The 27052-nt window shown below is 39.2% G+C and overlaps 2 protein-coding genes and 1 pseudogene across 3 annotated transcripts; all 3 read left to right on the forward strand.

Annotated features, from left to right (window-relative positions):
* The first annotated feature begins 10 nt into the window (after positions 1-10).
* On the forward strand, positions 11-7765 carry LOC121314009 (annotated as a pseudogene).
* Positions 7766-10358: 2593 nt separating this feature from the next.
* nup42 (nucleoporin 42) lies at positions 10359-17516 on the forward strand. 2 transcript variants are annotated; one of them, XM_041248990.1, is made up of 7 exons: positions 10359-10609; positions 11843-12137; positions 13691-13785; positions 13927-14003; positions 15313-15399; positions 15747-15828; positions 16391-17516. In XM_041248990.1, exons 1-7 carry the CDS (start codon positions 10483-10485, stop codon positions 16972-16974), a joined length of 1347 nt encoding a protein of 448 aa, XP_041104924.1. In that variant the 5' UTR covers positions 10359-10482; the 3' UTR covers positions 16975-17516. The 2 variants fall into 2 exon arrangements, with proteins under 2 accessions (XP_041104924.1, XP_041104925.1); XM_041248991.1 differs by having other exon boundaries at positions 10359-10606.
* A 3077-nt stretch (positions 17517-20593) lies between these two features.
* LOC121314010 (protein QNR-71-like) lies at positions 20594-25852 on the forward strand. Its single transcript, XM_041246773.1, has 11 exons — positions 20594-20714; positions 20978-21118; positions 21318-21494; positions 22355-22516; positions 22779-23099; positions 23420-23485; positions 23762-24049; positions 24536-24641; positions 24747-24952; positions 25060-25150; positions 25273-25852. Exons 1-11 carry the CDS (start codon positions 20594-20596, stop codon positions 25421-25423), a joined length of 1830 nt encoding a protein of 609 aa, XP_041102707.1. The 3' UTR covers positions 25424-25852.
* The last annotated feature ends 1200 nt before the right edge of the window (positions 25853-27052 follow it).

Genomic DNA, 27052 nt, shown 5'->3' on the forward strand with positions numbered 1-27052 from the left:
TTGAGTAAAAATGATCCTGTCAGGGTAAAAGTAATTCACTGTGCAATTCAATTAAAAAAACAGTCATGTGGAGGATTGAATACATTTTTTTATAATGCAAATCAATTGAGCAAATTGTATAATTAATCCACCCATTTTGATTGGCATACATTAATAATAATTTTAAATTCTTGATGTTAAACCCTAAAAATTGTTTCTGTTTTAGAAATTGCCACATTTAAAGTAAAGGTTTGCAAATGAACAAGTAACATTTTTGATGGATTTCTAAATGCAGGTGTATACTCAGACATATTGACCAGACAGTGACCTTATGGTCATACTTTGCAGAAAGATCATGTGCAGCACCTTTTTGTTGTTGGATTCCACATATACTACACTTTAGATGTGTGCGTGAAAATAAAAAATAAGTCTGCATTAGTACATTTACATACTGGTTCTGCAGTGGTACTTGTGTCTCTGTTCACTTCAGGCTGAAGAGGTGAGTTTTAACAGCTGAGAATACAGATTGCATGACCCTATGGTCGCTGGTACATGCATCAGGAATTGCCATTTTCTCACTATAAATAGCTACAAAGCAGTGATATGAGGAACTAAACGGGATTTCTTGGCCACCTTCCCTAATAAAAACATTTATAATAGCCTTCTTCCCATTAAACATAGCTAGAAAACAGTGATATCAAACCTGACAGGGTTTCTTGGCCATCTGCAGATACTTCTGTAAAACTTCTCTTACCTCTAAAAAAATAAAAAAATAAAAAATTCCCTCAGCTTGCCTCATAAAACAATTTATAATACCCATCTTCTCAGCAAACAAGCTGGCTTATTCCCACAAGAAACTGAAAAATAAAAAACGAAATTACAAAAATCTTGTTCCTAGTAAAAAAAAATAGCCATGTTCCTAGCATAAATATCTGAAAATAGTCATTATAGCAGCTGTACTGTTCTTTGGCATGTAATCGAAACTAGGCATTGCCATCTAGTGTATGGGGGATTTATTGCAATCATACCATTTTCCCGATCTCACCTTTAGTAGGAATCGCCCACCCCCCGCGGATGGGGTTAAAACCATCAATATGCTTCTTCCTAGGTCTCCCCTTTAAGTTTTCGTGTAGCATTGTTATATAAGTAGTTACAATAAACGGGTTTCCGCTGAATATTGGCTTTTCTGTTTAAAAAGGGAACAATCTGTACTGGTGCGATCTTTTGCGTTTATTTTTCTATCTGACTTCCTCCTCAATGCCCAACATTGGCGTTTTCTTTGATCCGCACTAGTGCATTCGACTTTATTGGAAAGTCGCAGTCAAACCCCTTCAGTCGCCTTCTCTTTTAATTAAGGTTCAAATAAATACTGATCATGATACTATTAAATTACTTCTTAAGATGATTATTTTGCTTAACGCCTAACTGTATTACACAGAATAAATACCTTATGCCACCAAGCAGAAACAATAAAAAAGTTATTATCTACCTCTGCTTGGATTGACGATATACTGACTTCCCCGGGACAGAAACAACAGCAAGACTAAGAAAGTAGATTTAACTAAATTACAAACACCGTATGCTAGAGTTTACAATTGCGCACAATTAGGTCAGAATCTCGGAACTAAGCAATACTACTGTATACTGGATATTTGTGTTCTTTACATTTTCAAATTTTCTCACTGTTCTTTCTGTTTGCCCGTTAAGTTATTATCTCATTTAAGTATGGTTTTAGTGAACAGCGGTTGGTCGATAATCCCCCATCAATGTATACTTTATCACAAGTGAAAACTCTGTCATTCACTTCTGCACTTACACATTGCATTTGTCTTATTTTCACTTCAAAGTCAGCCACACTAGAGGGCGCACCTGAGTTGGGACAAAAAAAAAAAAAAAAATGTTTTCAGATTTCATCTTGTGAAGCATTAAGAACCAGACCTTAGGAAGAAATACACATTCTGTAACTGGTTCTTATCATTGTAACTAGTGCTGTCACAAAGCTATGAAAGCTTGAGATGTGCATGCCGATACACATTTTTCCTGGCAGGTCATGTGTTGCAAATTCTTATCTGGTGGTGGTACAGATATTCGTTAAAACAACAACAGCAACAGGATTATTTGTTCTCTGTCTTCAGCCTAAAAGTATTATTATTATTATTATTATTATTATTATTATTATTATTATTATTATTATTATTTGTCTAGTTAGATCAGGCAAGGATGGCATCTGCAGTGGCAGAGAAATCTACCAAGAAGAAAATTATAGAGATTTGCTGGCAAAGAGAAAGCTAATCTGCTGGCGAGTTTTATGGGGATCATGAAGAGTTTGCGAAGCAGGCGAGATGAATACTACCACTAGTTTGACGCCGGCGCTCGTCGCCAGGGCGGCTCGGGTGTCCGTCCGGACGGCCGGCCGAGCGATCCGGGAGTGCAAAGCAGCGTTGAACCCAGACTCTGTCAGGTATCTCGAGGGAGTTCTCAGGACCGGCGAGCCATCTACCCCCACCCCCCCGACCCCCGGCTCTCCAGTCCTGCTGATCGAACCCAAGGCCCCCCCCCCCCCTCGGCCTCCCCTCGAGAACAACCTGAGCAGGATCTCGCAGTTCTCCTCGACCCCCTTGCCATCGGCGTCGAGGAGGACCCTGTACGCGATGATGCTCCACACCCTCCACTTCCCCGCCCTCGTCTCCCGCCGAGACACCGCTTGGCGGGAAACCCTCCGACCGCCGGAGGGCGTCGGTCCCCAGTGGGAGGCCCTGTACTCCCCGCTGGTCTCCAGGGGAGCTGGGGACCTGGGCTGGAGGGTCCTGCACGGAGCGGTCGCGTCAGGAGAGATCCTGCGTCACTTTACCGACTCGGACGCCGCATGCCCTTTCTGCGGTCAGTTCGAGTCGGTGGCTCATATTTATTTTTTTTGCGCCAGGCTGCAGCCGTTCTTCCTGCTGCTGAAGAACCTCTTGCTGCAGTTCTGGCTGCACTTTTCACCCACCCTCCTCATTTTCGGGCACCCTGTTCTTGGCTCCAGCAAAAAAAGAGACCTCCTCGTGAATCTGCTCCTGGCTCTTGCTAAACTGGCCATTTACAAGACCAGGAAGCAGAAGATGAGCGGGGAAGGTCTCTGACTGCGGGGCCATGTTCAGGGCCCTCCTCCGGTCTAGGGTTAATTTAGAGCACGCCCACGCGGAGTCTGCTGGCGACATGGCATCGTTTGTCGACCAGTGGACTCTAGGGGGCGTGCTCTGTACCACCTCCCCTTTTGTTTTGAACATTTAATTTGCAGACTTTTTGACCGGTTTTCGTTGAATTAGTTAAAAGCCCATTCCTTTTAGCATCCTCAAATTGAGGATGCTAATGAGAATTTTTTTCTCCAGCCGTTATTTGACGGCTGGAGGTGTCCTATATATTGGACGGTCCCATTTAATGGGCTTTTAAATAGGACTAGTTTGACACTTAGGCCACGTTCGCTGGTCTTCAAAGTTAAGGCTTCCCAGTAAACATGTGTTTCTGTGAATCAAAGACAAACTCTTTTGCATCCTGCCTAACACAAGCCTTGTGTTGACAGTGTTTGTAATTCGTCATTTGTTCTTCACAGTAACTAATTAAAATGCGAGGGATTACATTGTGGTAGAGTGGGTTAATGTATTTGTTTCGTGGTCAGTGTTAGTACCAGTGTTTAGATCTTACTTTTCACAGTTTTTTATTTTTATTTACTACCAAACATAAAAACAGTTTCGGAAGGAGAAAAGACCACTTGGCCCAACGAGCGTGTCCCTTGTGTTAGCACACCATGCTCCCCTACTGGGGGAGGGGGTTTATTTAAAAGCACAGAATCTATATATTTTTTTTTTTTTTTTTTTAAACTGTTCCATAGTTTAAAAAAAAAAAAAAAAAAACACCACCGAGTATAGTATCAAGTAAAACGTCTTCGTAAAGCCGACATTTTCTCTCATTGCTTATGTAAAGAATGTTCGCAGTTCATCCCAGTTTCTATAATGATTTTGTGACTGTAGAATGATGTATCAGCGAATAACGCCTTGTCTTGTTTTTTGACAATAAACCTTGCTTGTATTTTGTGTCTGTAGAAAGCATTGTGTGATGTGATGTTAGTGGTGTTTGCAGAAAGATCCCAGCCCATAGAGTCGTCTTTGCAGCTGCCAGGCAGGTTTTTAACATGTTGTTTACTTGTAAGTGTTTTCAAATAAATATATTAATATATATGTATGGTACTTATCATAGATGGGTTATTGCAATATTAATGTATGTGTGTGTGTGTGTGTGTGTGTGTGTGTGTGTGTTTGTCATAGCAATCATGCTGCATTCAAAGGTATATGAAGTGGAACGTAAGGATACAGAACCTAACATCATTGAATTGTTAGTGGAATTTGCCTATATCAGCAAGGTACGTACTAAAGGATCAGTTACAATATAATTTGAGTAACAATTTGTTTAAGGTTTTTGATAGTCAGACTGTATTCACATTTGTGTCTGCCACAGTAATGGTCAAGTAATATAACATATTTTTACTTTTGCTGGGTCTCTATCTACAGCAATAATGTCCAGTCTTTATTGGACGCAGCAAACCAGTACCAAATTGAACCGGTTAAAAAGATGTGTGTCGACTTCGTCAAAGAGCAAGTGGATGCAGCTAACTGGTCTTGGTAAGATTTCAGATGAGAGAAAAAACCCTTGATGATTTAAAAAAAAAACAATCACCAATAGTTATTGTAAAGCATGAGCTTGAAACTGCCTGTATATAAAAATGCAGATTTTATATTAAAGCTTCTTTAATACTTTTTTTTATTTAAAGTACTGGACTTGCTTAAACAGAGTTCAAGTTGCAACACAAAAAAATTGTTGAACCTTTCAAATGACATGTGTCTCATTGTATTGCATGTAAAAAGTGCTGGCATGCTGGCAGTGTGCCTTGACTGCCCTGAGTTGAAATCGACTGATGAAGACTTCATTTTTCAGCATTTCACTGAGGTGTACAAGACAGACGAGTTCCTGCAGCTGGACGTGAAACCCGTCACTCAGCTTCTGCACCAGAATGACTTAACTCTGTTAAAAAAGACTTGAGGAAACTGAGAAAGCGTCCTTTAGTTTCAGGGACTGCATGGTTGCAGGAAGACTGCAGATATAATGTTCTTGAATTGCATAGCACACAGTTTTCATCATTTACTTGAAAGGGAAGCTCAGTGTAGCTAAACAGCTCCCTCTTTTAATTAGTGAAATGCCACTTTCCTGTCCTTTTTAAGGTGTACAGTCAGGTGGATCAAATACAACAAGTCAAACCGACAGCAGCACATGGTGGATATTCTGACCAAGGTTCTCTTTCTTCTCATGTAGAAGAACTTCCTGAGCAAAACCGTGCAGGCTGAGCCGCTGATACAGAACAACCCACAGTGCCTCAAGGTGGTTATCGGTATGTGGCTTTCCTTTCTTTTGAACCCTGTTAACTATCTATTCTAGGAATATGGTCAATTCACATATATGGTTAATCCACAGCTGAATTCATTTCTATATATGGAGTGATGACTCTTCATACATAGATGTGCTGGTTAGATTCTGGAACTGATTGGTTTGAGCAATGGTGACTCACTGGTGATCATTTTTTGGACTTTGGTTTTGCTACTGGTTCATCATTTTTGTACCCTAGACCTTTTTACATTTCACTATACACCTAGAATAATTTCACTGACTAACATTCGACTACCTTACCTATTTAGTCATTTATCAGGATCTGGGGATATAAGGTGGTGCCTGTTTGTCTGACTTTACATCCTGCATAGTGTACATATGTTTTGCCTGTATAGAAAATCACTTACCCAGTTGTGATCAAACTTGGCTACAGCAATCTTAACCACAGGTTATTGAGATTGATGGTCTACTTTTACTTGATACTGCTTGCTCCAAGTGCATGTACCACTGTGGAGTGCGTGTGTGAGTGTGTGTCTTTTACATACCTGATTGTAATCTCAAAGAGAAATGTTTAGCTGTAGCGTTACTTGACACTGCATTAAGTGGAGTTTGTTGTTTTCTTCAGGTGGAATGCGTTGTGAGCAGCTGGACAAGAAGGAAGAAGCATGACTATGGCATTGCACTCTTCAAGGTTCTACTTCCACTCCAAAGTAACAGGCGCCTTGTTGCACTATATTTCCACACCGGCGATGGGAAGAGGCATCGACACCAACACCCTCACCACCAACTGCTGTTTTTTGCTCAGATCAGGGTTTTAGAACCTTCTGTCTGGAGGTTTCAGCTCAAGTATCCCTTAACAATTTCCGCTCTACAGAAGATACCACAGTTGCAATAAAAGGCATCTGTGCTTGAGGTGTACAAGACGGCATGCTAATACCTTTTACATGCAGTACATGTGTGATGCAGCTTTTTATTTTTGTGCAAGAATTCGATAAAAAAAATGTAATATAGTATTATTGTTGACATTAGTACAACTGTTCCTTTCTTTAAAAATGAGCTAGAAAAAAAAAAATATTCGTTCTCGATCCAGATGATCATTCATCATGCAAATATCAGGATATTGTTATTTTCTGTTCAGCTTGTACTGTGATGGGAAACATCTTGTATGGCTGCAGCCCTACTACACATAGAAGTGAGACTTTTGTAATGAGAGCTTTGGTGGTTTAATTTAGGTGGTTCGCAGCTTTTCCCCATCAAACGCATGGACTGCTACAATGTGGTGAAGGACAGCTGGTATTGCAAGCTGGCCCCGCCCACTCACCGCATGTGCAGCCAAAGTCAGAATATACACTTCTGAGGGCTCCAAAGTCAGCAAGGGCCACCTCTTAGTACAAATCCAAAGTTTCAAAATAAATTGTCTGATTTTATGTGTGTGTCTGTGGGTTGGACAACGATATTGAAATTGATTTATTGTCTGTGGCATTAACCACAGAGTGGGACTGGGATTTTGAATGTAGATGGTCCAAGACTGTTCAGCAGTAAGCAGATTAAATTGTAGCACAGTGTTTTATTTTTTGCCCTCCTAAAGGGAACCCTGCCCTGTACCGTTTTGAATGCTACAACACAAGAACGGAGAGCTGGCTGTCCAAGCCTGCCATGTTATTTCCGTGTTACAGCCACAACATGGTGAAGGCCAACGGGCAGATCTACCTGTGTGGTAGGAGTCTGGGCAACAATGTCTCCAGGAGGGAATTAACTGCTGTGAGGTCTATGACCCACCAACTGAGAACTAAGTTCTGTATATTCCCAGTCTGTCATCCTTAGCAAGCTGATCTAGTATTGGAGACATATATTAAAATACAATTAATAAAATACGTATTTCTATAAAGCTGCTTATCCTGTTATGATAAACAAGTCATTCTTTAGCAAAAGCTATTAAGCTTTTTTGGAATCAGGTGCAGGTATATGCATCCATCTGTCTATGTGTCAGAGTAACATTTTAGTATGTCATGTACTGTATGCAGTGAATATAGGTCATGTCACTGCGGTGTCAGTCGATATTTTTCGTGCTTGTTTCAAGACCTATTATACCACAATGGTGCCATCCAATTATGGCAGTGTGGTAATGGCCCCTGCTTATAGTTATGTGATATGAGAAATCAAGGTATTGTGAAGTGTGTTGGCTGTGGGTATGCAGATGATGGAATGGGTTGTAACTGGTTTACTGTGTCATGCTTTTGTTTTTGAATGTTTCAGGGCTGAGCTGTGCCTAATAACAGAAGCCAGGAAGAATGGCAGTCTTGTCTGCATGAATGACAGAATCTATGCTGTTGATGGGCAGAATGGAATGGGTTTGTCACTAGAATGATAGTGGAGGCACATGGGTCTTCAATGTTATATTACTATTATTGTTGCTGTTGTTGTTATTATTATGAATTTATTTTTTTAAATAGCCTATTAAATCTTCTTTTGTGCTATTGTAAAGAGGGCCTGGACTGTAATTGCTAATAAGTGTGTTCACTGATTTTCCTTGCATTACAGAGTAGCATCTCTGTTTTGATGTGATGATGCCTACAGCTGTTTGTATTTGTCCCGAACTTTATTCAGCTTCACAAAATAAAGTGTTCGAAAATGTTATGGGCAAACCCCAATCCAATAAAGTATACTGTGCACTATCGGGACATTTTTAAGGTGTGTCATTTCTGGTTGTGGTGATTTGTGTGTGTTTATTTTTGTAAGTTTAGTAACAGATCAATATTATCATCATATCACTTTATTAAGGTACTGCCCAGAATCCCCCTCTTTAGCATTCAATAACCATTGAGGTGGAGATAATAGTTTACATCACCCACAAATGTAATATTTCTTCTTTAATCATTTTATGGTAAAGGTGTTTATCAGCTACTTGCCTTACAGACATCAAGCGTTGAATGTCACAGAATTTTCTAATGTTGAATTCAGATAAAACAGAGGTTATGCTAGTGGACTCGCAACCAACTAAAAAGAAATGTCGGATTACATGAGCTCGACCCTTGCAGTCTCTCATCAAAACTTAAACTAGAAATTAACAGTCTGGGGGTCCTGATCTCTCATTTGAGACTCTTAGGGAAGATATAAGACTCTTGAGATATTAGGGAAGTTACTAAAGTACCTTTTTACCATTTGAGAAATATAACCAAAAAATAAACCAGTTATTTCCATATCTGATGCCTAGAGACTAATGCATGCCTTTGTTTCATCTAGAATTGATTATTGCAATGCACTTTTTTTTCTGGTGTTCCAAAACGTGTGGTATCCCGCTTGCAGCTTGTTTAGAATACCGCAGCTAGAATTCTGACTAAAACCAGGAAAAGTGAACATATTACCCCTGTTTTGGCCTCTTTACACTGGCTCCCTGTGCAGTATAGAATTGATTTTAAGAGTTTGCTGGTAACTTACAAGGCCCTGAATTTATTAGCGTCTAGTCATTTGCAGGAGTTACTGTCCTGTATCTTCCAAACTGCACTCAGAGATCACAGGATGCGGGGCTGCTGGTTATTCCGAGGGTCAACAAAAGCAGCATGGGAGGAGGGAGGGCTTTTTCTCATAGAGCTCCTAAATTATGGAATGCTCTGCCTTTGTTTGTCAGGGAAGCTGGGACTGTTATAGTTTTCAAGTAAAGACTAAAAACACACTTTTATAAAGTGGCTTTCTTATCTTTGTGTGTTTTGTATTATCTGTGTACTGTTATTTAAATATGTTATTTAAATGGTCTGATTATGGCAGTTGTATGTGTGAATTGCTATACAAATCTATTGTGGTTTGTTTTTTCCTGCTCTGTACTGTACAGTGCTCTGCAATACTTTTGTATAACAAAGTGCTATATAAATGCAGTAAATAAATTAAACAGTAAATGGTTGGTATTATTCATTTTTGACAGGATGCCATTCCATCATGCATGTCAAAAATGCAATTTACTCAAATTTAAGCATATGAAGGCAAAAAAACAACCCTCATTTTGTGCATAAATTAAAGTAGGGAATAGGGATATTTAATCAGTAGCTCTTGGGATGCTAAGTGGCCTACATTGTCTCAGAAAAGTGAAAAAAATGTATCTGAATAGGGTTGCAGTTTATATTCAAGAATAGACACAAGACATTTGTAGCACTGGTGCTTATCCTTATTTTTGATGAATGAGAAACATTTTTGGTTCAAAATAATTTATAATATTGTGAAAATAGATTATTATTCAAATCCTAGCCCATGAACTCTAGTGTATATATACATAACTTGCTTTTAAGACGTTTTCTAATGTTTGTTTTTTTTTTGGGGGGGGGGGGTATTCAGTCATTACCCATCAATACATACATAGTGTATGTATTGATATATATTCCTGAGACGTCGAAATGAAAACCTTGTATTGCCAAATCTAAAAGCTGGATGATAACGTCATGGGGCTCGTAGTAATACAGTAATACTAACTTTGAAGACTGAGAGCCCAGCTCAGGTCACAGGTGAAATTGTTATAATTTTAACGACACAATGTTATTTATTTATGTTATTCTGTTTAGTGGTGGTAGATAAAGACAAAACTGCCGATTCTTGCCTTGGATGTGTAAAAATCAACTTTTTCAAACCCAGCCGACCTAGTTTCTATGTTTCAATTTCAGACTAATTCTAGTCTGTATTTCTTTTAAAAAGTAAGTTTAGTGTGTATTTTTTATTGTAAATGTACTATGTTATCGAGAATGTATGCGTGTAGTCCGTAAAAAAATGTTCACGACTTTTGCTGCTTGTATTTCATATGGATAGGTGCAATATTAGGTTGGTTGTGTTTTATTGATAATCTGCCTTTTGCTTCAACTGTTTCGCACATGTGTACGTAGCTATAACGCGAATAAGGGCACAGTCAAATATAGGAAGATGGGCTTATATTCCTGGTACTACGGTACGAGTCAGTCTCACAGCCCTGGAAACTGAATTTATGATAACAATTATTACACAAACTAAGAGAGGCCTGCTGCACCATGGAGTAAATGACAAAAGAAGCATTAAGTTGTTTAAAACCATAATAAGAATTGTTATGCATTTTAAGTAAAGGTTAAAATGACAGTCTGTGGCTTCTTTTTACAAGGAAGGTGCCGTTTTGGTGACAAATGCTGGAATGAACATCCCAGAGACGCTAGTCATCACCAGCAACAACCGAGTCGAGGAGGAGGAGGAGGAGGAGGAGGTATGTGACAGAAAACAAATACATGTTGCTTTGTTTTATTCACTACCGACCTATTTTGACTGATGTTCTCTGTTTTATTTTACTGGCTAGCTATTTTGAGAAATACAACGTACTGTAGAACTCCAGTGCTAGCGTGGTGCACACAGGCCTGCTCAGAGCTCAGACGTGTTTGTGTTCTGCTAATTAAGAAAGTAAGTTAGGTTACGTGACTCAGTGAACTGTAGTGTTACATCACTGCTTGCATTGAATCACATTCACTGGGTAAATTGAGCATACAGCACAATATCGAGACACTGTTTTATAATATTTGTGTTCAGTAAAGTAACATGTTGATTAGCTAATAGTACTAGCAGCAGTTGGACGAGTATAGATGGGCCGAATAACCTCCTCAGATTATTAAATGTTCTTATGTTATTTTTTTCCCTTCACTTTAATTTATTTCGACATTCGTTGTGCAACTTTTGGTCTTCAGCAAACATCCTAGTAACTTTACTGTTAAGGAAACTGAACCATAGCTGTGCATATTAATAGATCTGGCGCAATATATACAGCAGGGAGGCACGTCATCTGGCAACTTAATTTACTACTGCTGCACATGGAGGCACCATAATGATAGCAGTATTATTATTATTATTATTATTATTATTATTATTATTATTATTATTTAGTTTATTTGGCAGAATCCATTATTCAAGATGAATCTAACAAGCTTAACCATGGTCACAGGATGCTCAAGTACAGAATATTCCTTATAAAATGTATTGCTTACTAGTTAAACTACGTAAAAAGGGAAGATAACTACCTATGCTATTTTTTATTTAAAGATAAATCTAATTTTGATAAAAACATTCGTTTTGTTACATTTTCAAAGCTGGTTATTACCTGCCTGTTCCTAGTGTCTGCCAGTTAGTCAGGCATGCTGTAGGTCAAGGATAGGCAACTCTAGACGATTCACGGTTTAGTTGGTGTAATTCATTGAAAGTACTTTAGCACTTTGTCATGGGTTTAATTGGTTGGTGTAATTTAATAATGAAGAACTTGGTTAGACCTGGGCAGGAAGTGTGACGGACACGCCTATTGCTGCTGTAAGGATTAGTATGCCCTGTCAGTTTGCTCAGTTCCATGGTAGCAAAAATCAGCCTACCATATGGCTGTTGAAATAAATCCATTTCCCACCAGGCTTTTACATTATTACCACTTAATATTCTTTTTTTCTTTGTTTATAAACACCAGGGTTTGGCAACAGAGTCTGGGTCAATCCGTCCCAGAGGTCTCAGAACTCTGAGTATATTCAGCCCTCTACTTTCAACAAGCAGGCAGACTGGGGGAGAGGGAGAAGCGGCCGAGATGAGGGGAGGAACAGCTTTGGTGGACCTTCAGGATTTGGGAATCAGGATGGAGGCAGGAAAGGATTTTCAAACTCGGGAGCCTCAGGTTTCAGTTTTTCCACAGAGAATAGATTTTCCGCTTTGAATTCCCAGAAAGATTTTGAAGGAGGCAGCCAAGGAGATGACATTGAACATCTTCTGTAAGTTCAAACAGTGAATCAGTCTTTATTTCTTATATTGGGGTCTTTCACGATGAATTGCCTCAAAGCGCTTTACATATAGAAACAACACAAAAATGTGTATTATACAAAACAATTGAGAATCAGTAAAAGGTAGGATAAAATTACACTTTACATTTCTTTAATCTTACTGTAAAAAGCATTGGCTCAAGGGCATCATTTATAATACATTTTCCCTTTAATATACATATGCCAAATTATAAAAATGTGTTTTTAATCTTACTTTAAAAGCAGCAAGAGATGGTGCCTCTCTTACAAATCATGGCAGATCATTCCACGCCCTAGGGGCTCTAAAGCTTGAACGCTCTGCCACCTACCTTTCTCTGTATCCATGGAGTACTGAGCAAACCTTCATCCTGTGATTGAAGAGATCAGCTAGGGACACATGGAGTCAGCAAGTCTTCTAGAAATACGGGAGCAAGGCCATTTTAAAGCTTTCTAAGTTAGAAGCAGGACTGTAAAATCAGCCCTAAACTGTACAGGAAGCCATTGTAAGGCTGCTAACACAGGGGTAATGTCTTCCTGTTTCTTTATTCTTACTAAAACTCTAGCAGCAGCATTTTGCACAAGCTGCAATCAAGATATAACACGACTTGAAATACCAGAGAAAAGAGCATTGCAGTAATCGATCCAAGATGTTATAAAAGAACGCACCAGTCTCTCAGCATCCAGCAGAGGAAGATTGCCAAACTAAGGCACTATGTAATATAATGAAAAAAAGACACTTTGGTAACATTCTTGTGGCTCAAATGAAAGATCTGGATCAAAAATGACACCCACATTTGTAACTAGATCCATTAACTCAGAGGAGAAACTGTTTTGCTCCTCTTGAGCTTTATCGCTTGCATCGAGATGTAATGCAAATGTGAAAACACTTTGTTGCTGCAGCACATATAATTACATTTACACATTGTAATAGATTGCTTGAGGAATGTGCATCGCACAATCATTTGCATCAGTTTTGCATCACATGGGAGTCAAAGTTCAAATCAAAACCTTTCTTGATTTAAGTATGGCAGTTTTTGTTCACAAAGGTAAACGTTAAAGTGCGATCATTTTAATACATACTGTGATTAAGTGGAAGTGATTGCTTGTTCAGGTTTTTTGTTAAATAAAACCTTGCTATCAGGTGGGAGGAGCAGAGTAGAAGGGATGGTTCCACATCACACAGTTTACTTCTCAAGACTGCTTTATTAAGCATAGAGTTGTAAAGCCAGCATTTCAGATGCATTTGGTTGATTGTCACTGTATAGTAAAAGTGGCCACAATGTTTATATTTGTCAATGTCAGTATCTCAAAACGGTAAAAGCAAACGGTTAATTCACATTGGTAGGGTTAGAGTTTACCAAATTCCCTAAAAAACTGTGGTTTGCTTTAAAATGGTTCAGGTATTTAAATATTACGGAGAGGTGTGATAATAGTTACCTTTCCTACTGACATTCCTGTGTTCTAATAACATGCACACAGCTAGAATATATCATATACAGTTAACAGCATGTTTCGTTCTACCTCAGGGAAACAATCAAACATGACATGGAAATTTGGGAAAGCTCCAATCAATGGCCTTTCTCATGTTATTCTGTTGCCAAGGAAAAACCTTTTATATCAGGTAACTTTACAAAACCTTATGTACTTAAAAACCTTTTTATATTATATTTTGTACTTGCATTCTAAATAAAGGTTTCACCCTACTTACGTACATCTGCTCTTTGTTTATTTATTGATGTCTTTGTATTGTTTTTTTCACAAGGGTTTTCTGACATCTCACCGGAAGAACTCCGACTGGAATACTACAGTGGAGTGGCTGCAGGCAATTTACAGAATTACGTGAGAACACTTTCTTCCCTAACTCTAACCCTAACCCTGCCCCCGCATGAGTGGAACTCCCTCATGATGAAACAATAAAGTTTGTATTTGTTTCTTATTTTGCTCAAGGATATTTTTCAACTGTGCCCGAACTATATTATACCTTGACACAATTTTGACTACTTACAACCAGTTAAGTAATTTCTAACATGCTTCTAATTACACTGTATTTATGATGTAGTTGAAAAAATTGAAATTACTGTATTCGCTCGAATATAAGTCAAGAAATTTAACCCCTAAACACAATCCTGAAGTTGGGGGGAGGTCGACTGATACACGAGCAAAAAGCCCGTTATGTCAGGAAACCTTTAATTTCTGCAAAAGTCATGGCCGGTGTGTGTTTACTTTAATCCCCGTCTGTACCTAGCAGGGTTTAGGACCCAGGGGAGCCCTGTGGCAGGCATGCATTCAGTGCCAGAGGCAAGTTCCCATACAGTACTTAGCCACATACCTGCACCCTGCCAACCACTCTACACTCACAATTTTGTATTTTCAAAAGCTGACACATGTGTAACAATAATAAAGTTACATTTTCAATTACGTGACCCTGCAGCATAGTGCTTCTGTGAGGAACGTAATACTATTGTAGGCTATACAAAAAACTACTGTGGTTCTAGGTAGAAGTGCTTATAAAATTGTTATTTTTGAAAAATTGATGTTCAAACACCGTCAGGATATCTAATACATATATTTAGGAAAACTAACACCTGAAGTGCACTCTAACAACAGTTTTGATTTTAGGAGTTACTTTTTGTTTTCTGTTTCACTAAAATTACCATCACTGTTTCAATAACAAATGGAAAAATTTAAAAAATAATAATTCTACCCAAATCTCGCCCTCACAGTGGGGGGCTCGACTTACACAAGGTTGACTGTTACTCGAGCGAATACATTAGTCACAGTCATAGTCACAGTTTCACTCCCTGAACTGATGACCTGCATGGAACAGGGTTTGGAATTCCCCTTGAGGAAACAGCAGAACAGTAATTTGTTTACATTTGTAAAGAGCAGGAACTACAGTATTCAGCTATGGCCAAATGTTTTGCATCCCCCTATAGCTGTACTTTTGCGGTCAGAAGACACTAAGGTTCACTACACTTTTTCTTTGATAAAGACTTGTGAAAAGTTTTGCAAATTTATTTATAGATAGATAGAGTGGTAGTGGAGTGTTTGAAGTTATGGATGAACTACCTACTGTATGCTGCTTTTCACCTCACCTGGACAATTTGATATATTGTACTTTCTCTAAATTGTGTTTGTTTTTTACTAGGCTAATTCTGTGCAGCAGTTAGCAAATCAATTTAAAAACAGATTATTGGAGTTAAAGACACAGAATTCAACAACAAGATCATCTTTGGTAAGCTTAACATAAAAGTTTTTTTGTTTGTTTGTTTGTTTTTTTTTTATTGAAGGATAAAAGCTGATTTGTAAATTCAGTGTAACTATGATTAAAAAATAACTTGTCGAGGTAAGCCAGTGTTCCTGGCAAAATGCTCGATTAAATTCCCAGCCGAGCACAGACGGGCAGGACAGATCTGTGCTTCTGACTTGCTTTTTCCTGGCAGTTTGCTTCTTTTCGAAATCTCGTAGGACACAGGAAGCTCTTAAGAATATAACTGACATTCAATAGAGAGCACCAGGAGGAGAAGTATGTGTGTGTGTCTTTTAAAGTTGTGTTCAGAATATTCTTATTTTTTGTTTAAGATTGCAGAACTGAACAGTCCCAAACAGAACATCCCAGCAGCTGGGTTTGGGACAAAACAAGCCTCTACATTTGGGTCAGCAGGTAGGAAGTCTTTATGTTAGGAAGGCAGTTTATGATTATTTAAGCCTGTCTGTCAAACTTTGATAGATGTTAACGTTTCCCTCATTTGAAGCCCTGGCGTTGCATATTAATCCATCCCTTTTGACCAATCTGTTTGGCATGCAGTCTTAATGCCCCAGATACCCTTTGTCCAAGCTACATTTGAAACCTCACGTTATTTTAATCTTTTTTTAAACCATAGTTTTGTGTTGTTGTTTTTATTATTTCAGAGGCACTAGTTTCTACTTTTCTAGTAGTTTAGTAGCACCTGTGGCTTGGAAAGTAAATTTAGTATTTGCCTTTGTCTTGACATTTTTGCTTGAATCTGTACAGTTTGAATGTAAAAACATTAACCCTTTACAGTATGACCAGAAGCAATAGTAACAAAATAAATGTGTGGGGTAAATGTTAAATGTTATATATTATTACTTGTGTGTAAATTTTATTTATTTATTTTCTTTCTTTTTTTGGCTTATGTTGAGCATCACTGTAGTTACAGTAAACATCATCAGTGACTAGTTGATACATTTCATTTCATTTACAGGTTTTGGAGCAAGTGAACCAACTAGTGGCAGCAGCAGCAGCTTCAGTTTCAAATCCAGTGGTGGGTTTGGAAGTGCACCCCCTGGTGGTACAACTGTGTTCGGCAGCTCCCCAGCACCACAGAAGCAGCCAGCATTCGGGGCTTCGGGAACCACTCCCTCTGCTGGTTTCGGAAGCTCCTCCTCCACACCTTCTGCTGCCTCTTTCTCCTTCGCTGCACCTACAGCAGGGAAAGAGCAGCCTTCTGGCTTTGGCAGCGTGCAGCCCCCAGGCTTTGCTGCCCCATCTGGTGGATTCGGGAGCAGCTCAGGGTTCGGGGCTCCCTCCTCGAGCTCCTCTGGGTTCGGTGGTTCCTTTGGCTTTGGGGGACCATCCTCTGCTTCCTCAGTATCTGGAAGTTCCTCTGTACCTTCAGCAAATGTTTTAGGCAGCACCAGCACAGGGGCTTCCTCTGCTGCTTCTGGCAAGTTATTCACACCACAGGGCGAGCTAACGGCAGAAGAGCTGAAGGAGTTTAGAGAAAAGAGGTTCACCCTGGGCAAGATTCCACTGAAGCCACCTCCAGTGGAGCTCCTGGTGGTTTAAGTTTGAACATTTTTGATCGTTGAACCTTTTGAAGTTAATCATGTGTTTGGCTGCTTGGCCTTTTGATAAAAGAAATTTTAACAAGATACAATAAACAATCATTAAATAAACAAGAATAAAGTAAAGATATATTGTATTATTTGTAAGGGCATGTAATAAAGTTGTGGTACAGTTATATAGCATGCTGCAGACGGAGTGTCACACTTGGCAAGACAAGTGTGACACTCCCAGTGTGCAGCATGCTAAATAACTATTGTAAAACTACTGTATTTATTCATTCATGTGGATATATTTTAGGAATGGGGGAATAGGGGTGGAACCCAATATTTCTTAGTAACGTTCCTCTTTTGCCACTGTTAATTTATGCCTTTTAAAATACAATGTATGGTACACTATCACATGTAAAACTACAGTGTTTTTTGTAAACTCATTTTACTACAGGCTTGGCACTATTTATAAGTTAGTTACCACATACAGCACTGTGTTTGTTTCAAATATGTTTTATCCTACAATGAAAAAAATAATAAAAAAGAAACATACTATAATGTGTACCAGTGGTCTGTTTCCACATTTGATAGTGTTTGCTAACTGACCTTCATCAACCACATTCTCGTTCAGTCCAACTGCAGGAACTTTCCAAAAAACCCCAGTAAGAAAAGTGTGTCCTGCAACCCCCTTTCCTTTTCACTCCACTGTCAAGTATTTATACTGGAGTGTGTGTGAAATTGCAGGGTTATTTATCCCACCCAAGGATTGTTTTGATGGCGTACCTGTAAAGTGATTTTATAACACTACTTATTCTTTTTATTGCTCACTATAAAAGATAAAAAGTACTATAGTCATACTTAAAGATTGTAATTGACAGTATTATGTCATACTTCAAGGTGGTTATAGTATTCTAAAGTATGTACTTTCAGTAAAGTTATAGTAATCTGATTTTTACTATGGTCTCAATTATTTTTGAAATGTAGCATTTACTGTAGGGTGCTACATTTAATACAGTAACTAGTAAATGTTCTGAATAAGCACTTAGTTCTTACAACTAGGAACTGCACTATACTACAACATACAACACTACTGCATTATATAGCAAATTACTACTTTAAATTGTATTTACTGTACAACTGTAAAACTGGACAGCTTTACAGAGGCCCTGGTAAAGAGCTATGCTTTTCGGATGGCAGTTTTGTTAACCTCTCTTTTCATTGATACTGTACTGGCATTGAGACAGGCAGAGGGTGACGTTTAGATTAAAGACTACTGCTTTAATCCAATTACAGTAGATTACATTTTGTTGACAGCAATATTCCAATTGCATGTGATTTCCATGCACTCGTTCACATGGTAGCTAAAGGGAACCACATATATTCAAAAATCATGTGCTTTTAATTTGATTACATGCAAAGTCCAAATATTGCATTAGAAAGGCACAAATACTACAGCCAGGACACCAATCCCAGTGTCCTGTAATATCCCAGGGCGGCAAAGGACAACCACTCATGACATCGTGATGTTTTTGCTTGCTGGGTTCCTCAGGGCACATAATGCTACTACCCCTCGTTGGGGCAGTGGTATAGGAAGGCATCTCAACTTGTCTTAATTTTAGACACGATTTTGCAATTTGCTATCATTATCGAATGCACAACTATAATAATTCAAATGAGTTTTCAATGGTTCCAAAACGCGTGGGTGTATTCCAGGTAGTTCCTGAAAAACTAAATATTGATTTGTGATTCCATTATCATAAAGCCATTCCGAATAGACACCCCATTTGTAATATTTGAGGTGGTAGCCCGTTTTAAATTTAAAGCTTTAGTAGGATCGCAGTGACAATTAAACTAGGCTATATAACAATGTAACTGGCATTATACTTCTTGGATTTTGGAACAGTTATCTTACACAAGCATGAATCCGAAGTGTGGGTTTCCATGACTATATACTGTTTAACAGGTTAAACTGTTGACTCGAGGGCATCCCTGACAAGAATGAGCAGATTAAACGTCAGGTAATTAGAAAGCAGATGTGTCTCATTATAACTATCACATGATGGGCCGAGCAATCTAATCAGTTATAAAAGAGCGGGTAAAAAAAAATAAAAATAATAACTATACCATCTTCTTGAGAAGTAATTGCGCGGAGAAGTTGATCCCTCGTTCTTGCTTTGGATCCATAAAACCGATGCCATGAGTGTTTTGCGTTTTCTTTTATGCTTCGCTTTGATTTCACCAATTTCAGAATCTCGTGCTCGCAAACGTAAGTATGTTATCTTATGTATTTAGGGTTGCAGGTTAATTGTAGTGTATTTTGTCTGTGTTAGGTTTATAGAGCAGTTTAGCAAGGGAATTTACGGCATATATAAAGTCTTTACATTTCCAATGAGGTACTGTCTTTTACCTCCAGGTTTACACCTGCTGCTGTAGGTTAGTTTGGATATTGTTGTTTTGTTTGAACGCTAACCCTGTGCCACAGTTTGGTGTGAAGCAGTACATTTCAATATTCAATGCACAGTGACTGAGTTTAGTCATATAATGCAAATGGGTATTTTTTGTTTTATCAATTGGGCTAATTTATTTCACTCCGCCTGTGTGAGGCGCCTGCCTGCGGGAACCGAGACTCGCTACAATATAATAAACTGTTTCTGAAAAGTTATTAAATTCTAGTTTTCATTTAAAAGAAAGGAATTAAGTTATGAGTATTTTGTAAAGTATTTTTGTAAATTTTTATTTAAAATTGAATTGTAGGTTTCCTGTGCTGGTGTACTTTTGAAACATAGTTGGTCTGTTCGTGGCTGAGATTTCTAAGGGTGGAGCAAAGCATTGGGCTTCAGTTTTGTTAACGTGGTTTTGCAGTTGGAAGGTTTGCTGCTGATTTAACTATTGACGGCAGGTGGACAGCAATTGCAGGAGCTAAGACACTGGAGTTGTGAAGACCATTCTCGTTTGTGTAGAGATGCAGCCAGTAAATTTTTTTTTGAGGACTCGTTTTTGTGACCTGTTATAGCCATTAATTTCATTTGTTGTGGTTCTGACAGTTGTGCTAGATTTTGGCGGATTGATACCTTACTGTACTTTACCAGTGATGGTTGTGTGGGCAATGAGGGCATTTCCTGGCTACTAATGCCCTCTACAGCAACCAATCCCAAGATGGCATTCCCGTTCTATTTGTATGACAGGTTTAATACTGTAACGGTCTGAGTTCCTGCAGGCAAGAGTTAGAGGCGGGACAGAAACCCGGGACCTCCCGCACTGAATCATATTTGATTGTGTTGCCTACCAGGAAAGGATGGAGACACACACTGAACAGTTGCAGGTCCTCAATGTATGTGTTCTCACACAGAGCCAGGCCCTGGGGAGGAGGGATTTGCACAGGTCCTAATCGAATTGATGTCTTGCCATTCAACCGATGGGGGGGGGGGGGATAATGCATGTTAAATCTCTTATCGTATGCAGAACACTGCCCATTTTCCCTCTAACACACTGCATTTATAAGCCAACAATTGGGTAAAAGTATTTTCTATTTGCGGAATTCGGAGATTGTTACAAATTTGGAATGATTTCCTACATCCTGCCTCTACCACATCGGGTTAGTCTTGTGATCTCTTGTTTCAGGTGTTCGTGATATGATGCCATCTAGGGCTCGGATGGGTTCTGGGAAGCATGTCCGGTTACCGGGCTGGTCTCTAGATACCAATGGCTGGAATGAGGGGCTCTACCCTTCCATTAATCGCAGAAGGGGCAAGGGTAAATTGCATTACACCATTGTTTTAATTTGGGAAAATAGTCAAAAGTTAATGTAAGTTCTGGGGCCTTAAGTTTTGATATTGCCTCATTATGCAGAGAGGATGGTAAGTTTGCTTTTCTATAATCTTCACATTCTAGATAATGCCCTAATTAACTACATTTGCTAAAACAGCTGTTAATTATTCTCTAACTAAGAATAAGACAATGTACTTCTGCTGGCCCTGTGGGTGCCAAGTGAATAAATCTCTCCCTCCGCCCCCCAGGGAATATCCTTGCACATCTGACCAGTGACAGTCCTGCTTTGGTAGGATCAAATATTACATTTACTGCAAGACTTGAATTTCCTAAATGCCAGAAGGAAGATGAAAACGGAGACCTAGTGTATGAGAAACATTGCAAAGATGGTAAGCTGTAAGACACAACTGCCAAAGAAACTCTATTTTAATGGGTTATCATCACTAGTTTAGACTAAGAAGGCCTGTACTTGTTTTTTGAAGGGGGGAAAGAAAAAAAAAATGCCCTTTATTCTTAGCCTTGACATTTGTAAGCAGATTGTTTTAATCGTATGTCTAGTCCAGCTTCACTAGCTGCTTGTCTCTTCAGCAGATGCTTCGGTTCGCCCAGGTGAGTACGTGTACAACTGGACTTCCTGGATTGATGATTATGGCTTTGGAAACTGCACTGACAAGTCAAACTGCAACGTGTTTCCAGATGGGAAGCCCTTTCCGCAGCACTCGGACTGGAGGAGAAACAACTATGTTTATGTGTGGCATACCATGGGTAAAGACCTGGGGAATAAACCTAGTCAGATTTGTTGGGTGACCTTTTGTGTTTGCAGCTAAGGGCACACTTCATAATTAACTATAGAGTGGAGGCAACTTGCTTCCAGAAAGAAAGCATCAGGACATGTCCAAAACATGCATGAAAGTGCCAGGAGTACCATGGTGACAATTCACACATTGGATTGGGGGAAAGTCCCATTCTGAATCTCTTGCGTGGAGTCAAGTAAGCTCTGACAGTTTGTAATGAATTAACTGACGTGGATTCCTCAAGGCTATGAAAACCATTAACCCACACAACATCCCAAGAGATCTTTGTTAAACAGACTGATATCGTGGTCCCAAGATTTAAGTAGGCCAAGAGGCTTGTAAGATTTTGCGCAAATGATTATAAATATAAATCCTTTTGCCATTTATTAATGAGCCAGTTTCTTTTAGAATGTGTAGAGGGGACTGTCCCATGGTACTCAATGTGCACATAGAGCAGATCATAATCTAACATACAAGAAAGAGGCGACCCACAAATTTTAAAATCATTCTTAACTCCTGGAAGCCAAGCAGGCCGTTGGCACCAAAGAGGTTTCCAAATAATCAGATTCCTTTGTCTGGCCAAGCTGAAAGAGATGAGCACTTTAATTGGTTACACTAACAGATAGGTTCAGATTTTTCCATGTGATTAATTTAAATGGGTCATTTGCATTTACTTTGGTTGTAGATGGAAAAGTTTAAGTGGGTAAACTAGGGTGATCATTAATTCCCTTGTTTTAGTGGGAGTCAGGCTTGTACGAAGGGACAGTTTCTACTAAGGAATATTTGGAACCAAGTGCATTGTCCAAATGTCAATGTTCCTTCCCTATTTAGGTCAGTACTACCAGAAGAATGATCGCTCCGTTTCAAGTATCTCTCTCAACACAACCAATATAACCCTTGGTCAACAGCTTATGGAGTTGTCTGTTTATCGCAAGAGTAATCGCAGAAAGTATAGTCCTGCAACAACTGCAAGTGGCATCTATTTTGTTACAGGTAAGGGAAGTGTGGAGTGGACCATTTTTTTCCCTCTTTTTCCATTACAGCTTTATTGTCAAGTTCTGTTGCTCAAATATTTTATATCCTTGGTTTGACTGCAGTGGTTGCATGACTGGTAACAGTAAACGGGTTGTCTTATGCTGTCTGCAGGTCAAAAACAGTCCTGTCTCTTAGGGTTCTGCTATTTTTTGTTATTGCTTTTACTAGAGCCATGGAGCTGGCAGTCGTGTTTGAAATATGGCTGTTTTTTTCATAATAGATCAGATTCCTTTCATAGTCACCATCTCCCAGAAAAATGCCCAAAACACCTCTGACAAGGTCTTCATCAAGGACTCTGACATAGTTTTTAATGTCAAAATCCACGACCCCAGCAACTACTTGAAGGCGGAAGTGTCCTACAAATGGGATTTCGGTGATGGCAGCAAACTTATTACTCCCAGCTCAGTCGCTACCCATGCCTACAACCAGCTGGTGAACTACACTGTGAAACTTAACGTTGAAGCAATCTTCGAATTGCCCTGTGGACCTGCTACCCCAACCCCCGTGTCTCTGACATCCATTGCATCGGATCCAATGACCGGTAAGGGTTCCCAATCTGTTTGGGCAATTGAAATTGATTGTATTCCTAAGTGATAGACTGCTGTTAGCAGGCCAAAATTTGAATAAGCTGGTTGTTGTGCTTTTTTTTTTGGGGGGGGGGTTACGGTTTGACCCAAGGGCTGATTTATTGGTGGGGGGTGGGGTTGCTGATTGAAATAGGCTGTAATTGGAAAGCAAAGTTCTGGGTTTGAATAAGGGTGATCAGCTACCATGATTTAACTTGACGGCCCTTAGTTTGGTCCCTAGTAACTGCATGTTACTGGCATATACAATACATAGACATGTTTGTTCTGAATGCAGCCATGCCTTCAACTGTTCCTTCATCCACCAAGAGTTCGGAAACCACAAGTCAGGAGACTACTGCTGGTAAGGTCACTCCCTCCTTGACTATATTAAAGCTTCATTTTGACATTTAACTTCAAACTGAAATCCAGACTGCAATGTTGTATTATAAAAAAAAAGTAAAGTTTGCATCTAAAGTTTTTGGGTATAAAAATGTGACAACTCTGCACTGTGGGCCACTTTACTGCAGTATTTTGCTCTAGTGCAAAAATTGCTTCACTTTCTGAAGTTTAAACTACAATGGGGGAAACTGGTTTCCCAGATGGATCAGGTTGTTACTAGTATGTAACTTATTTTAAGTTGCAACGTCCTCTCCTATGGAAGATTCTACCACCACAGTCGCCCAGACAACTGTGCCCCCTACCACTGATGCTGTCACCCAGACAACTGTGCCTCCTACCACTGATGCCGACGCCCAGACAACTGCAGCCCCTACCACCAGTGCAGCCTCGACTGCCGTGACTTTCAACAGCTCCACATCCACTGCTGCTTTCACCACTGAACCACGCCTGCTCCAGAGGCGACGTCGGCATCCAGAATGCAAGCTCTACAGATATGGAAGCTTCATAGCAAACCTCCACATTGTAGGCAAGTGACTACAGAAGCTTACAGTACTGTCACACAATCAATAATTCAGGCCAAGCTTTCCAAAGGTGAGGGTCAGAGGTGTTCATTGGGCTGATTTTTTTTTTTTTTTTTTTTTTTTTTTTTTATCAATCCAACCAAAACTGAAGTAACAGCTGCTTAAATTGCTGTTCTCCACAGTCTAAGAAAAGCAGCAATCTTTGCAAATCCAGGCAGCTGTTAACTTGTTACTTTTGAATGGTAAATGACCCTATCTGAGTTGATTTGTGCTTTTGTGGTAAGGGTCTTTTTATTTTTTAATTTAGAATTCTTACAGTATTTTCAGTTGACATTTTGACTTGTGTTTCTGTAAGGTCAATAAAAATTGACTATTTGGCTTGAACTCCTGTGTTATTGAATACATTTTTTTTTTTTTTTCCCCTCATCCCAGAGTAACAAGAATTGGCTTTCCTTTTTAATTTAACTAAGCCTTTCAATTTTTATTACTAGCTGGGAATGTTGCAGAGGAGAGTGTCAGAAGTACCGACGTTGTTCAGGTTTCTACTACATTGGTAACAGACGTCACTGTGGATTTTTTGGTGAAATGCAGTGGCAGGTAAGTGGCTATTCTGTATTGCCAATATACCCATGTGAAAGATTCTGTTTGCTGCCTTTCCCTGTTACACAAATGTAAATCACTGTCTTTGCACTTATTACACAGTATCCCCACATCTGCTTGCACCATAATATTGGACTCTACATGCAAGGTAACAAAGAACATAATTTGTGAGCAAGTCCCTGCTGCTGACCAGTGCCAGCTGACTCTACAGAGGGCCTTCAATCAGTCTGGGATATTCTGTGTGAATATTACCCTGAGTGACTCTGCCAGTCTAGCCCTAGCCAGTACACTTGTGACTATTGGACAAGGTAGGCAAATCTGTCATGTTGAATTTAAACTGCTGATGGATACCATGTTTGGGCCACTGTCTTGTATTCTAAGTTTAGTGTTTCTACCTATCCTTTTGTTTTTTTAGAGTCTACATACACTGTGGCCAAAGAGGCTTCACTCATAGCTGGTGCTGTCCTGGTGGTTCTTATTGCAGTAGCAGCTCTTGTTCTCTACAAGTAAGAATCTATTTTTTTTTTTTTTTAAACCTAATTGTCACTCTGAGCCAAACAGACACTTATGAAATTCAGTAAAACACTTACATAGGAAAGGCATTCAGTTTTACATGACCTTGTTACAGACGCTACAAGGTATACAAGCCTGTGAACAGACATCCAGGGGAGGGCAGCGTTGAAGGCATTACAATCTACTTCCATCAGCTGAAGATGGCCCTGTTCCCTGGGAATGAGGAGAGGAACCCACTGTTGCATGGCAAAACTGCAGTGTTATAGGACTAGTGTCTGCCTTACCTGTTTACGGATTTTGCTACTATTGCGATTTTGATGTGTCTTTTATCCATACTTGATGAATTCTTAATTGATATTAAAGTCTTTAAGCGACAGTCAAATGCTCTTGTACTGTAACATGTTTATAGTGTGTAAAATGCAGTGTCCTTAACTCTTTAAACTGTCAAATTGATTTAAATGTAGCTCATGAAACATTAGCCAGATTCTGCTCCTTTTTATTGGTCGGCAATATGTTTAAATGTTAGTTACAACTGGAGCGATGAGTGTATATTTGTTGCTTGAGATCCCATTTTTTATATCTCTATCAATAAAATTAAAGTTTCCATGTAAAATATTTTGAAGACATTTGATTTTAGTGTAATGGGAACTCTAGATTTTACCCAATCACCTGCTGGACTTGCTTTCCTCACTTTGTCTGACGCATTGCTAACAGCCATAGTTTTGTCCTGGCTCCTTCAAATCAGTGTCCCTACTTCCTTCCACGTATGGTTTTAAAGGATTTAGTTGGTGATAATTTAAAAATTGAATTATTGCTGTGGTGTCAGACTTTAAATGTTAGTGTGGATACATGATAGCACATGGAGTCACATAGGGCAGACCCACATATTTAAGGGTGTTAGACTGTTTGTTTCACCAAAGCATTGGTTTAGTTAAACCTGGTTGTTTCCTTTTACAATTATATGAATTTGATGGAAGCAATGTCCATTTAGTCTCGATTACCCTAATAAGTAACACTGCAGTGTGACCCAAGTTCTAGACCCTGATGTCGAATTAGCCATAGATGCTCTGATCCTTGATACTAGCCTCACTGAGGCTTGGCATACTGTGCAATGTGTTCTAAGGCAAATGTAATCTATCTATACTGAGCATCAAAAGAAACTTATCGCTATTATAACGCATTTTATTTTAAAAACAAATAGGGTATTTAAATAATGGACATTAAAATGGCTTTTTTTTTTAATTGCTCGATCATTCATCCTTGACTACAACAGAAGCATATGCACTTAATCACCTAATTAGTGAGACATTTGATTGAACACTGGATATGGAGTGATTTTAGCTATATGAATTGCAAGCTTCAATAAAAGCAAGTAAGAAAAAAAAAAAAAACTCATGTCTGCCAAGAGAGCGGCACCTTCGTGAAATCGTCGTGTTGAAGGCTGGACTAGAGCAGTATACTATGGCTCTCTGTCTCGGGTCCTCACAGCCAGCAATTTCAAACCTAGTGAGTTGGTATAACCAGATACACTCTGTCAATGACAGGCCATGAACTGGGAGAGCAAGGGTGACAGATAATTTTGCAGCATCTAGAAACACATTATTTATTGTACTATCTGCTTTCTAACTAAATGCCAGAGCTGGCAATACTATAAAACACATGCTTATATAAATATGTGCTCTTTCATTATGAGTACATGTATCTTTGTCATTTGCTATCATACTGAAAAATGGTTTCCCCTTAGTTTCTTAACACAAGAGTCCATACACTATGCAGCGTTTATAAATGTTTGCTGAAACGTCGTAAGTGGACAGTGCATTTTACATTTCCAAAAGCCAAGACGCACTTCCTAGAGGGAGACACTTTCTGCTGTCCTTACAAAGGTGCCACCAAAT

Source organism: Polyodon spathula, chromosome 4, assembly GCF_017654505.1.
Source record: "Polyodon spathula isolate WHYD16114869_AA chromosome 4, ASM1765450v1, whole genome shotgun sequence".
In the NCBI taxonomy this organism is placed as follows: Eukaryota; Metazoa; Chordata; class Actinopteri; order Acipenseriformes; family Polyodontidae; genus Polyodon; species Polyodon spathula.

What these genes read in the sequence shown, in the direction of transcription:
- LOC121314010 (XM_041246773.1), top strand. Translation starts at nt 20,594, where the DNA reads ATGATGCCATCTAGGGCTCGGATGGGTTCTGGGAAGCATGTCCGGTTA. An exon ending in AAGTCAGGAGACTACTGCTG is followed by an intron (nt 23,486 to 23,761) that starts GTAAGGTCACTC and finishes ACTTATTTTAAG; the next exon opens with TTGCAACGTCCTCTCCTATG. An exon ending in ACTTGTGACTATTGGACAAG is followed by an intron (nt 24,953 to 25,059) that starts GTAGGCAAATCT and finishes TTGTTTTTTTAG; the next exon opens with AGTCTACATACACTGTGGCC.
- nup42 (XM_041248990.1), top strand. Translation starts at nt 10,483, where the DNA reads ATGACAGTCTGTGGCTTCTTTTTACAAGGAAGGTGCCGTTTTGGTGAC. An exon ending in CAGGCAATTTACAGAATTAC is followed by an intron (nt 14,004 to 15,312) that starts GTGAGAACACTT and finishes GTTTTTTACTAG; the next exon opens with GCTAATTCTGTGCAGCAGTT. An exon ending in CAACAACAAGATCATCTTTG is followed by an intron (nt 15,400 to 15,746) that starts GTAAGCTTAACA and finishes TTTTTGTTTAAG; the next exon opens with ATTGCAGAACTGAACAGTCC.